This window comes from Octopus sinensis, unplaced genomic scaffold, assembly GCF_006345805.1.
Source record: "Octopus sinensis unplaced genomic scaffold, ASM634580v1 Contig01638, whole genome shotgun sequence".
In the NCBI taxonomy this organism is placed as follows: Eukaryota; Metazoa; Mollusca; class Cephalopoda; order Octopoda; family Octopodidae; genus Octopus; species Octopus sinensis.
In genome coordinates, this window is record NW_021824954.1 from 137,501 (window position 1) to 152,500 (window position 15,000).

Sequence of the window (15,000 nt, forward strand, 5' to 3'; positions counted from 1 at the left end):
AGGGAATTGTGGCATTTACATAATTTATACATAGCACCAACAACATAGATGAAACAGCATCAGCTGGAAATGTAAACCAATCTGACTGTACTTAGGATTGTCTAAGAATTTATTTACTGTTTCACTATGATGTCTCTGCCACCCTGCCCCCACACACATACATACATCTCACCCATGTGTTTAAGTTAACTAAATATTTTTGAAAGTTTAGGCTATTTTGCACTTTGTAATACTTTTTGCTACTTTAAACTATGTGTCTGAATCTTTAGAACACTCTATGTACCATTACTGCACACATATTTCTCCTAATAGATACTGTGTCAGATTCAGCAAGTTTTACAGATGTAAATCACCTACTTATTGAATTATATATTGTAAGAAGCTAAATACTCTATAAATGTCTGTACATATAACATAAAACCACATAGCTATGTCTGCTACTGGTATCATATACATATATATATATATATGTATGTATATATACAAACACACACACACACGTAAGTGTGTGTATGTGTGAAATTGCAAGATTTTTTAAACAACTTTGCAATGAAACATATGATTTCTTTAACTAAATATATGCTTTTGTATATGACTAATCTACAATGTAGTTATATCAGACTATGTGCACCATACAGAGTTCACAGTGTCATGAGATATGCATATGTGTGTATTTTTTAAAATAGAATGTAAATATTAATGTAAATACCTGGTGTATATAATTTTGATTATATGTATTTGTATATGTTGTGTGTATGTATTTGAATATACTTATTTGTCTTTTTGAGTGTATGATGGAACGCTATTTGTAGTTTTCCTGAGAGAAATGCGAATAGTAGAAAAAAAAGAGAAAAAACAAAAGAAAAATTTGTAGAAAATAACCCAAAATATATACATGAAAAAGATAAAAAGAAAAATGTTTTATATATACAGATGAAGACTAAATTAAAAAGATACAGGAGGGATAAATATATTTTCAGAATGTTGTTTATTTGATGTAGGGGTGTGTATATATATATATATATGTATATTTACTTTGGACCGTTGCACAGCAGCTATATTGTGAAATTGTGCTTTTTTAAAAGTTGGAAGAGAAGGATTCTGGATTCCCTGATAATAGTAATCAGGGTTTGTGTTTAGGGGTGGCTGATGGTGTGTGAAAAAATTATAAAGATATTTATGTATTCATCTGTACTTATGTATGTTTTTATGTCTGCTTGTATGTATGTTGATTTTCATTGTATCAAGTTCTGCTCAACAGAACAAAAGCTCAGTCTCTCAGAGACAAGAGTAATTCCCAAGTTGATATTTCAGACAGAAATATTTTCACAATTTCATGTCTAAATTCTAATCTTTTTATTGGAAAGTTTTATACATTTTTTTATAGCATCACTAATTAATGTCTCAATTTTTTTTTGGTTTAAAATCATTATCATATGCTGTTTCTATCCTGTCTTTGAGAAAATTACTGTAGAGAAATAGTAATAGAGAGACAGACAAATAAAGGAAGAAGAGAGACTTAGGGGATAACACATTTTTGTTGTGGGAGTTAATATATTATTAGTAAAAGTTTAAAAAAATCTAATTCATCTAGAAGCTATTTAAAGCTTATAAGCCTGTGATTCTTTTGAGTTTTTTTTTTAAAGATATACAAGTATATTTCTAAAGCTAATGTTTTGAAATATCTTAAGCAATGACTAATGAAAAGTAAATCTTTCAGATATTTCAAATATGTGCCTTGCTATTTTTTTAAGTAAAGAAAGAAAAAGGAAAAGACATTCACTTGGAAATATTTAAAAGAATTGATTAAACTTAAGAAAAGTAAGTTTCTATCTGATAGTTCAAGCTTTTCTTCTTTCATAATTTCAGTGCTCCTGGCTAAAAGGTATATCACTAATAATAGTTATGATATTGTTGTTAATAACACTAAGAATGTTTCTCGATTGTTTTCTCTGTTTTAACACATCAAATATCATTTATTTTAAAAAAATGCACGATATTGTTCTGTGAAATACACTCTGTAATGAGATATCCCCTAGTGCAAGTTGTTGAAGGAGGGGCACAAAGTATTTCGGTTGAAGTGTTCACCAGTCATGTTTAAAACCTGGTGAGGGAGATTCATAAAATGTTCTCAACAGATTATCGTTGATAATGCCTGTCACCCTTGTTCATCATTCACAGCATTTTTTGAACCACAGAAATAGAATTCTTATAGTTCACTCAGCTGACTGACTTGATCTGGATGAGGCAGTTCAGGTTGTTGCTGGAGAAGAAATACAGAAAAAATCTAGACCAAATCCTTGTTTTTGTTTTGTGTACTGGCAACTCAGATCAGAACAAGGAGATCATTGTGATTTCTGTACTTTGTAACCACACGATGCAGGCAAGAACCCAACTTGTACTGGTTTACATATAATTTGTTTAAAATATATTTAAAGATGTTTAGATATCATTCTTGAGGTGTTGCTTCTACATTCATATATTTATCCACATATATACAAATATAGATAAATGTATTTGATATTTTCTTAACATTTTAAATTTGGATTTTTGCTTGATTGTGTGCATCTGTTTCTTTCTTTCATCAGCATACAGAATCCAATTGCAGCTGCAACATTTTTGCATGCTCTCCAATTACTGACATGTTATGAGGTCCATCTTTCTCGTTTTCCATGATGTGACGGAGCATTCGTTGTCTCTCACTGAAACTCAGAGATGCAATGTATTGTTCTCGGTACTGAGGGAGAGATGGTCCCCATTTTGGATCTGGGTGTATCAGTTTCTTTACGCGCTGAAAAATGAAATGAAAATAAGGCAGATGTAATAAACAATATACTAATGATGATGATAATATTGATTCTTAGCTTAGGTACACGGCCACAAATTTATTTTTGGTGGGAAGAACAGTCTATTGCATCAACCCTAAGTACTTCATTGTTACTTCCAAGGGACATTATCGTGACAAGTGAGGAGGTTCCAATTAAAAACCCGAAACTGGGCTGTGGGATTTGTTTGCTTAGACCTTCTTGCTCAATGACATTTGCAATAATGATAATAACATGGCTATAGGCACAGACATGGTTGGTGGTTAAGAAGCTCACTTTGCAACCACATTGATTTGGGTTCAATCCCATTGCGCAGAAGATTTGGCAAGTGTGTTTTACTATAGTACTGGGCTGATCAATGCCTTGTCAGTTAATTTCATAGACAGAAACTGTGTAGAAGCCCTTCATAGATATATATGTATGCCAACATACATAAATATATAGCTTTCTAGCATCCCCTTTTCATTGCTCACATGGGTTGGATGGAATTTGTTGAGGTGGATTTTCTTTGGCCAGATGTTTTCAAGCAATATATCATATCGGAATAAGAAGCACACTCTAAAAAATAGAGCAGTGAAGTATTAAATCACTAAAGTTAAAATCTGGTCATAGAGTGACTAATGGTGCAGGGCCTGTCACTTCCTTGTCATTGGTACTGGTCTGGTCATCCTCCTTGGCTGAGGTGTTGGTACTGGAGTTGCTGGTTACCTCCTCGGTGTTGTTGGTGCTGGACTGGTCATCCACCCTGGCTGTGGTGTTGGTATTGGGGTCGTTGGTGTCCAAGCTGGTGTTTCTGCCACTGTCACCACCTCCAATGCCATCATATTTGTTGGATGGTACATTGTTGCTACTGTGGTTGCCAGGTCTAGGTGTCACCGTAGCCTTGTCGATGACTCCTTCGGCCTCGCATCAGTCCCTTACTGGATAGTCATTGTACACCCTGCAAGAGCAACCTGCCTCCAGCAGTGTTTTGTGGGTGTTAGCTAAAATACTTGTTATGTTGGGCACACAACTAAAGAAGACCCTTACATTGTGTCTGTTGAACAAATGTCTGTATCTCTGTGTCTGTGTGAAGTGCTTGTCTATTAATCTGAGGAATATCCTTCCCACACAAGTCTTGACATTGAGTGAGAAGGTAGGGAAACCAAACAATGTTTTGGCAGCACTTCATTTTCCAGGAGCTAGGGCCTGGCATGTAGGAGCTGTGGTCCTTAAACCCACTAAGACCAGCCCCTTGTTGTAGTAGGGGGTGGTGGTATCGAAGATATCTTGGCTACGGGATAGATTTAAGATCCTCTTGATGACACTCTTCACAATGGGGAGGTGGGGGTAGCAGGAGGCTGTGTTAACATAGGACAGTCTCTTGCTTGGCTTGTTATAGGGCCTGTTGTACCAGAGCTCGGCTCTAAAGTAACATAGGAAGTCTACAGTGGTGAGATTAGTCTCAATGGTGATCTCGAGTCCATGGAGCCTAGGGCGCTAATTAGGTCGTTTCCAAGTCTATCTAGCATGTGCCTGTTAGCTCCTCTAGAGATGGCTAGGGCATCATCTTTGTAGAGACCAAAGAGGACCAAAGGGAATTTCTTTCCTAAGGTGTCCAGGATATATAGTCCAATAAGATTGCAGATGTCGGCAATGTTGTAGGCTTCTATAGCCACATTGAAGATGCCCTCGGGGTCAGATTGCTTGAATCTTTGTTGAACAGCTCTGTCTTCCTGGCATGCATGATAATGCTAATATCTCTCTCATTAAAATATGTTAAGCCCTTAGCAAAAGAAAGTGCCTTAATCAGCAACCCATTTGACATTGATGGGTAAAACTTGACAATGTCGAACTGTGTAAACCTAACCTTAGCATTAAACCATGAGGTCACTTCATTGGTGCTGTGCCATAGAGAGAGGCTGGTGACCCTCCTTATGTTGTCATTAATCTTCCTCAGGATATGCTTTCTTGCCTGGCCAATCTCGGATTTGGCTGTGTTGATCAGGTGGCATTTGGGGTTAGAGGCAAAGTTCTGCTTGTGGTCTTTTATTGTGATAAAGAAATTTCTCTTGGTTAAGATCTCTACTCTGTCCACTATACCTAGGCTAATTGCTATCTGTTCAGCTTCGCAGATTTCAAGTGATGCCCCTGCAACCTTCAGGGTCCCAGAAAGACATTTTGTCATGTCCCTGGCCAGCCATGTTTGGCACCTCAAAGATCAATGGATCCTATATGATATCAGGTGGAAGATCTTAGAACAACTAGGCCCCTATGCTAACAGGAGTGGGTACTGGAAAATCTGCATCACTGAGCGAGCCAAAAGCCTGGCTTGCGGAACACTTGTAAAGAAATATTCGCAAGATGTATCTACTAGTGTAGCTTTGGAAGGGAGGTAGGGGTGGTCCATTCCATGTGGCACTTTCCATCCTGCTGTAGGCAACGTGTTTTTTTTTGGTGTCTGGGGGCGGCAAACGTATAAGAGTTGCCGTGGGTGGCACACACTCTAGCTATGCTAGTGAATGTATCCATTTCAAGCGCTACCTCTTGCAAAACTGGGATTCTATGTTTGCTGATTAGGCTCGTAAGAGACCTTATGAAATAAATCCCCACTGCCAATTAATCACTAGTCTAGGAGAGACAACTCGTCTTCACTAACGTTTTTTTTTTTGTCTCTGATAGTTGTTTGATCAATTGACTGTAGCATTTCTCCACCTCTGCAAGGTGAAGAGTAAAATTTGTTTTTGTATAGAGCTGTCCACAAGGTTGTGGCTTTCATGGATGTGAAACCATTGATCACTGTATCACTTTAGTGATTTAATACTTTACTGCTTTATTCTTTAGAGTGTGTGTTTCATTCAGATATATGACAATATATATAAATATTGATTGTCAATATATCATATATCTGAATAAGAAGCACACTCTAAAGAATAAAGTAGTAATGTATTAAATCACTAAAGTTAAAGTAGTAGCCCAATAGATAGATTGTACTTGTAATTCAAAGGTCCAGTTTTGTCACATTGTATCATGTTGATTATACCTGAGAACTGCATAAAGGATAGATGTGTCTGTGTAATAAACAACTGAACACTCAGATATACATTGTTCTTGTTGGAGAAGTCTACCATACATACACTGGCATGTTCACAGTATCACAGATGCCCAATAAAGCAGATCTAACTGTTTCTTACCTCAATAAAGGTTCCCTTTGTCTTGAATATTTGGGAAATCATCACAGCAGGTAGAGGAACCAGTGATACCATTCCAAGAATCCAGCCAAGGACAACTGACCATGTTGGGTATGTATAGTCTCCATATGTTACTGGGCTCAATTTGCTAATACTGAACAGCCACACTAACTGAAAAGGGTGAAAAAAGGATAAATTAGGGTTAGTGAAGGTGATGATACAGTTTAAATTAAAAACTTTCAAATGTGATGATAATAATAATATTGATACAAACAGACAGAAAAATTGACTCCAATCGACCAGACACTGTGATCAAGAACAACTTGTCTGTTAATAGATATGCCCATCCCACAAGTTCAAAATGTCTCGAGAAAGGAATATGAAAAGCTTTCTCACTATAAAGATCTGCAAATTGAAATCACAAAAATGTGGAAGCTTAATACTACGATTATTATCGTAATATTGGTGTGATGGGAATGATAAAGACGGGAGATGAGTATATTAAGCAACTTCCTGGTAACTCCAATCTCTGTGAACTACAAAAGAAATACTTTGATTGGTACAGCCCGTATAATATGGAAAGCACTCTCCATCTAAAATGGAATAAGTTAACAGCAAGATTGACATTATGGGTGTTATTTATGATTAACAATGATGTAGTGTATGTGAAGGAGGTCAGAATGTAAGAGCTAAGATTCTTTTAAATTTGCAATATTTCAGTTTGTTAGATGAATAGGTGTTATTAATCTCTAGCGCAATCTACTTCCACTTCTTGGAGGGAAAGGGATGCTCTGAGTGGTCCTCTACAACTCCCTTACAGCATATCACAGTCAATTCTCAGGGAGGGAGAGAGAGGGAATCAAAAACAGAGTGTGAGAGATGGTAAGGTGGTTTGGATGTTATTTCTAGTAGGTGAAGTGGATAACACACTCACACACAATGCTCCCTCATTGGATAAGGTTTTAAGTAAAAGGATTGAGCCTATAAAAAAACTTACCAGGGTAATAGTAGGAGTAATGAAACGCCATGAGATTTTCCACCACACACAGGGTTTATAACCAATCATCAAAGTGATGTCATTGTAGAAACGGTCAGCACCTGTTGAAAGTACAAAATAAACATGAACAATTGACGAACAGCTTTTAAGTAGTAGTAGAGCACAGGGGTTAATGTAATCAACTAGCCCCTTCCACAAAGTTTCAGCCTTGTGCCTATAGTAGAATGGATTATTATTATTATTATTATCATTAATAGGGAGGAAAGCTGGCAGATTTGTGACCATGCCTGTAAAAATGCTTAGCATGAATTCAAATACTGAAAGGGTCAACTTTGTCTTTCATCCTTTTGGAGTCAATAAAATATTTATCTGTTGAGTACTGGGCTTGATGTAATCGACTTACTCCCCGCCACCCCAAATTGCTGGCCTTGTGCCAAAATTTGAAACCATTATTCAGTGACATATTTAATGATCTGACTGGCTCAGCTTTGCCTTTTCCTAATTCTGGGACTGATATAAACGAAGTACCAGTCAATTACAAAGTGGCTCACTTGTTAGTTCATACACTGGTTGAAGATACTGGTTCAAGGTACCACTCAGAGAGATTGAATCTAATTCCATGTAGTTGCAAACTGAAATTCAACACTACACAACCCCTAACCTGAATTGGTTACAAAATATAGTATCCCATGAGAGGATAGAAAAGTTGACATAGATAAAATTTGAAATTGGAACAGTAGAGTGATAGATTAAGAACATACCATAAATCCAAGAAATGACCACACATTCAGTCAAGGAAAGAATCATCAGGGAAAATGTGGAGCAGTACCAATCAACGACTTGTAGCAGGTAAATTCCACCCTGTTGGAGAATACAGAACCAAATTTAAAACAGGTAATATGAAGTGATGCATTAGTGGTGGTAGTAAAAAATGGTGATAGTAGGAATAATAGTTATGATGGTGGTGATGAACATGGTAGAGATATAGTTCTTGTTGTTTAAACCCAAGTCATCTCTAATCAAGCAAATCTTTTACCATAATAAAAAGCATACCAGCCATAAACATCCCATATTTTACCTATGTGTTGGGAATCCAAGACAACATTATACAATATAAAGATAAGTTATGATCTGCATAGGATTTAACTGTTATTTCCAGCAGGTACAGTGACATGTAGAAACTCACTTGTTGGGTCTTGAGATATAATGATGAAGAAGAAAAATGGTTAATGTCTAAGTATCTGGGATGGTTAGAAGATTACAATTTTTGTTGACTAGTTTATCTAAATTTTCCCTTCCATCTATAAAAATGAGCTTAATTGGCTCAAAAAACTATAGTCTTACTCCATTTCGTTTCATGAAAATCACAGAAAATATTCTTACTTGTGTAACAAAGGGAATGCCACATAGAAACTCCACGAAGCAAATGGCAGCAGTGAAGAGAACCTTTCTTTTGGCCAATAATTCTGGGAATTCATCAATAAAGGCACTGGTCATCGTTTCGAACATACCAAACTGAACAGAAGGAATATAATATTGAAAATTAATCTGTCTAGACTTGTAAAAAAAATAAACTGTGAAAACAATAACTGTAATTATACATGTAAAATACAGGTTTTGGAAAACCTTTTCAAAACAACTTGATGTTTTAAAAAAGCTTATGACCAAGGAAAATTTTTTCTAAAATAATTTACTGTCAAAGATGAAGAGGAATAAAAATATGAAGTAAAAATTTTGCCTGAAAGGTTTCCGAGTTGGGGAAATACAAATTTTTAATTCCAATTATTAAAAAGATATGTATGTGCGTGTCTTTAGTTTTGTTTTAGTCACAATGACTGAGGCACATACTGGAGTACAGTCTTCATGCATGTGGGTTTGTGTATGCACATGTAATATACATGGCATGATGTGTCGTGTATGTACGTATCTGTATATATATAAAAGTATTAAATGTCATATATATTACTATATGCATTACAGATATATAATATGTATATGCATTATATATACATACTATATCTATATACACATACACACACACACAAATATATATACCATGTGTCATACAACCACACACACTCCCACACATACAGGTGCACACACAATATCTTGGAATTGGAATATTATAATATGGAATAAAAATGAAGCGTGTTTATTAGTACACATTACTTTAAAAATTATGGAATATTAATTCTATTTTCCTTGCTCAAATAGAAAATTAGAAGCTAAGCAAACCATGTCAACTTTAGAATTTGGGATGATTTTGGAAAATTAAAGGAACATTACTATAAAAAATAAAAATTAAAAATCTAATGAAAAAATATAAAATTTGTGTATATAATTTTAGCTCATTAAACATCTACCTTTGTTTATTTTCTTTTCTTTTAAAATAATGATTAATGATCTGGTTCAAAACATGTTATATTGGCCCAAGGAAAAAAATGGAATATATTATTTAGTTTTTAGTTATGTAATGAAAATTAATGCTCTGTAACTACCCCACCCAAATCATTTGAAATATGAAAATAAATGCATATTCATTCTGATTATACATTAATAGAGAAACAAAGGGTTGTAATTATATAATCTAATCTTTCTTATAATATAAACTATTTAAAATATAATGGTTTAATGAATGTGAAGGGAGGGGTTTGGCTTATAAACTATGTATATCTACTATTTTATATAGAGAGCCTAATATGGTTGGCTTAACTTTTATTCAACAGCTTTATTGTATATTACCATATGAAAACATTGTAGACTGATTTAAATCATATTAACATTTTGGAGTATAAATTTATATAAAATTGTGTGAATTTGCTCACTTATATTTTATAAATGATGAATATAATACTTATTTATTGTTTGAAAAGTATGAAATAATTATTTAGGAAAATTTATAATGTCAGCAAGGTTTTCATAGGCCATACAAAATGAAATTCATATGTGTAATTTGATGAGATATTTGCTCACAAATAAATATATTTCCAAAACCAAATTCTTCTTCAAGCCAAATATATTTAACAAAATATGATTTACAGAAAATAATAGTAATTTCCAATTATGATAATTATTATAAAAGTTAAATTACTCCAAAATCTTTATAAAAAACTTTTCTTCATACATATAATATATATATATATATATAATATATATGTATATATATACATATACATATATACATATACATATATATACAAATACATATACATACATATATATATATATATATACGCACATACATATAAATACATACATATATAGACATACATATATACATACATATATATATACATGCACACACAAATATATACCCATACACATGTAAATATATATAAATAAATATATATATATATATATACACACACACATATATATGTATGTTAATATACATATATATGTATCTTAATATATATATACATATATATATATATACATGTTAATATATATAAATAAATATATATACATATATATGTCTGTTAATATTCATATATATGTATGTTAATACATATATATACATATTAACATACATATATATGTATGTTAATATACATATATATGTATGTTTATATGTATGCTTATTTGTATTCATAGATATGTATATGTTCACATATATGTAAATTTGGGGATATATTTAGATTGGCTATATTATAATATTTGTGAGCATTCCCTGTAGAGTTAAAAGAATGTGAAAGATTAAACCTGTTAAACATGAATAGATTGTTTTACCTTGTACATGGTTTTGTGTATTTAAAGCTATCAGTTGTATGTTGTTTGCTTCCAAGACCTTTTACATAGACCTAGAAAAACTATTTTTCAGTGAAATTGTACATAGTATAAGTGGCCACTTTATGTGCAATTTTCAACTGAACTTAACACTACAATGGTGTTCCATTTGGCTAAATACTCAAAGTGCAAACAATTCTTTAATTAGTTTTAAAAAAATATTTACTAAAAGTTGATTACAGCTAAATATATATAAATATAAAAAAAAAGGAAAGATTTTTGCCAAATTTTGTTATATTCAGAATAGTATTAACATTGCTATTCACTAAGCAGAAATACTGTTTTGTATAAGAGAGCAAATTTAATCAATGGAATAGACTTCCAGTATATATCACTGGTATTATCTTATCCAACCATACTGATAGGCTGAAAGGTAAAATCAACCACAGCAAAATTTGAACATACAAGCATGAGGTATTTAACTAGATACTGTATAGTATCCAGTCCCCAAACTGAAAGAAACCATGTGTCAATGTTTCTGCTCTCAACAAAATCAATATTAAGAATGTAATCATCATAAAATTAAAATTATAGTCTTCAAATTTTGATTTACTTTACCTAAAAGAATGAAATATTTGAATTTTGCCAAAAAAACCCTGCAAAACCCTAAAAGTTTGGACAAAATAAATTGAGTAAATTTTCATTTTTAGCCAAATACAAACTTCATTGTAGTTGAATGTTGAATAAATTATAAGAATTTTGTTTTCTATTTATAAAAAAAAAGATAAAATAAAACAGAAAAAGTACCTTCATCAATAACAACAGTTTCCTAAATTGATTTGACCCCACCTCACCCTTCACTCCCTACAGGTTTAAAGGTGTGACCTTTCAAAACCTTTAAAAGCAGCTCACATTTCAGAGAATTTACCTTAAACAAAAAAAAAAGGAAGGCTGATGTAAAATTACCAGATGTAGTCAGATAGATATTTCTCTTGCTGTTTGACACAGTTCAAACAAGAAATGTAAACTATAATGAGAATTTTCTACACAAGAAATTTTAAAATACTTCTCAAACATTTTATGGATGAGAAATTTTACAGTATTCTTGAGTGAGGCTCTTCACTCTGGACAAGGGTGCAGCTTTAAAAAGAGTCTCCTAGTAACTTAAGTTTAAGATTGCCCTTGGAAGTTTTCATCTTATATGTATGTATATGTATTAAGAATAATGGTTTTAAATTTTGGCACAAGGCCAAAAATTTTAGGGGAGCTGGTTAGATCAACCCTAGTACTCAACTGGTACTTATTTTATCAACCCTGATAGGATGAAAAGGGAAAGTCATTCCCAGAGGGATTTGAACTCAGAATGTAAAGTTGGAAAAATGCTTTTAAGCATTTTGTCCAGCATGGCAACAGTTCTGCCAGCTAACAACACAACAATAATAACTCAAATGTCTTTAAATCAAAATCAATATTGCAGTTTAGATAGGATGATTGCCTTGGTGATGCCTCAGAATTTATATATTGTGTTATTTTTACAAGGTTGGATATTTATATATATGACTTAAAGAAACAACTTTCTTATAAACAACTGAATGCTTTTTCATTGCAGCATTCAAGTTATGGAATCAATTTTAGCCATGAGGCTACATTCTATAAATGAATAATATAATATCTGATAATTTCACCAAATGCAATTATTGCATAGCAAGTGTTCATAAATAGTTCTAATTAGCTTTCATTCCTATGTTACCTTACACCTATTTGCAATATCAATGAAGGTAAGATGAAAAAAAAAAATTAAAACTAGTTCCAAAGAAGAAAAATAAAGTTATCTACAATTAATGTTATTGACGATAGTTATTGTAAAAGGATATTGAAAGCAAACAGAACATACAATTATGGAAAAAAAAAATTTAACCTAGCCAGCCTTCAGCTTCAATCCATCAGTGATATGCTGCCGTTCAGCTGGTTGGGGATTTGAAACTGGCCTTGAGAATGTGAAATCAGAGAAAAGTTAATTGCACAGATCAAGATCAATCACCAGCACTAGGCACATAACATTAAAAAGAAAAAAAGTTATATAATAGGAAAAAAATAGGTATATATATATATATATATACATATATATATATATATATATGTATGTATATACTCGCCTAAGATTGTAAGACCTAAATAAATAAAAAAGTAGCAAGACTGTAGTAGTAATAATAATAATAATAATAATATAATAATAATAATATAATAATAATAATAATAATATATAATAATAATAATAATAATAATAATAATAATAATAGTCTTAATCATCATAGTAATAATATTGAAAATAATTGAAACTAACCAAAATAAAAAGATAAGAAGAAACGAAAAAAATCAGAACAAGAACACAAACAAAAAACAGGCAAAAATCCAAGAGATGACAGAAAATTTCTTGGTAAAGCTGATGCTACTCTATAAAGGGCAGAGTGCCCATGTGGACTGAACTGAGTGAAAGAAAACTAAATGAAAAGCCTTTCTCTTAGTACATCCTTAATACATGTACATACACACACACACACGTGTGTACGTACGTATATGTGTGTGTGTGTATATATATATACACACACACACATATATATACACACACTCACAAGAGTGGGCAGAAACGTCCATAGGCTGACTATGAAGGAGTGATGTTAAAGCTGTAAAATCTTGTATGCATTAATTTCAACCCTTCTTATTAATAACTGCATTGTTTCTTTCCAGGTAAATTCACATCTGATCATTCAAAGAAGATTTTAAAGTAACTAGTAATGACTGCTCTTGAAAATGGACAAAATTTAGCATTGTGGTGTTAACAAGTATTTACAGATTTAGTCCCTAAGAACATATGCTGATATAGTTGCTACATTAGAGGATGATGCTCTAGTTTTATCAACTGCAAAAATGGGCAGCTGAATTTAGGAGGGGAATGGAGTGTCGTAAATACAACCCAAGGTCAGGATGCCCTGAAACTGCCACCACTGAAGAAAATATTGATTGTGCTCACTACATGACAGGCAACTGACTATAAATCAAACAGCCAATGCTATTAGCATTTTCCCTTGAGAAAGATGAGAATATTCTGCACAATGAGCTTGATGGGTGTCTTCTAACACCTGCTGATCACATCACAGCAAAATCTGATATTGTTCCTCGCAGATTCCACAGCTGGTTTCCTTGAATGTTTCCTAATCCAGGATGAATGTTGGCTTCATCACTTTGTGCAAGAGACAAAGACACAAACTATGCAGTGGAAACACATCTCTTCAGCTGGGAAGGTTACGGCCTCAGTTTTTTTTGCATGCAAAAGGTATTGCATTTATTGACTATCTTCAAAAGGGCCACATCATTAATGGAGAGTGCTCTGATAACTTCCTGAGGTAGTTATGGAAGGCTATTAAGACAAAACGTCCAGGAAAACTGACAAATGGGGTCTTGTTTCATCAGGTCAATGCTCCAGTATATAAATCTTAGCTTTCAATGCAGCTATGCATGACTGTAGTTTTGAACTGGTTGATCACCCTCCTGATTTGGTCCCATCTATCATCTGTTTGCCAACATGAAAAAACACTTAGCTGGGAACCAGTATTGCAGTGATGATGATATATTTGCTGTTGCTACCAGTTACTTTTGAAGTCTACTTTGAACAATCAGATGTCAGTTTATCTGCATAGAAAGAATTCAATTATTAATAAGGGTTGAAAGTACTGCATGAAGATTTCACAGCTCTAACATCACCCCTTCATAGTCAGCCCGCTCTTGTATGTGTGTACATGCATACACACACACACACACACACACACATCTATGTACACATTCTCACATATTTGTTTTACATTCTATCCATTGAACTATATATATATATTTCGTTTTGGGATTTGGTTTGCAAGATTCTTTATGTGAGTTCGTGTGTTGAAGCATATTCTGTTGTGTCTGGGGAGAGTTTTGAGTAGTTTTGAGTCAAAACTATCGAAAAGGTTGCAAGACGCAACGAAAATTTTAGGAAAATAAAAATAAGAAAAAAAAAGTGGAAATTTTCCCAGTGAGCGTGTTATATTATAAGGCACAAAAAGAAAATGACTCTGCCCAGACACAACAGAATATATATATACATACACACACACATAATTATAACTTAATAGATTTTGTTCAAAGTGTGTTAACATGAAAAAGCATGTGCACATACAGTTGTATGAATGTATGTTTATATGATCATGTATATAATCTGTGAGTGTATGTGTATGCATATATACACATA

The 15,000-nt window shown here is 33.1% G+C and overlaps 1 protein-coding gene across 1 annotated transcript in view; it reads right to left on the bottom strand.

Annotated features, from left to right (window-relative positions):
- Positions 1-1,419: 1,419 nt before the first annotated feature.
- Positions 1,420-15,000, bottom strand: part of LOC115227081 (sodium- and chloride-dependent glycine transporter 1) — a 58,957-nt gene continuing 45,376 nt past the window's right edge. Inside the window, exons 10-14 of the mRNA XM_029798010.2 lie at positions 8,376-8,507; positions 7,754-7,853; positions 6,993-7,093; positions 5,999-6,166; positions 1,420-2,791 (exon numbers count right to left, since the gene is read on the bottom strand). Coding sequence (XP_029653870.1) covers positions 2,585-2,791; positions 5,999-6,166; positions 6,993-7,093; positions 7,754-7,853; positions 8,376-8,507 — 708 coding nt within the window. The 3' untranslated portion in view covers positions 1,420-2,584. The remainder of the gene's footprint in view (positions 2,792-5,998; positions 6,167-6,992; positions 7,094-7,753; positions 7,854-8,375; positions 8,508-15,000) is intronic.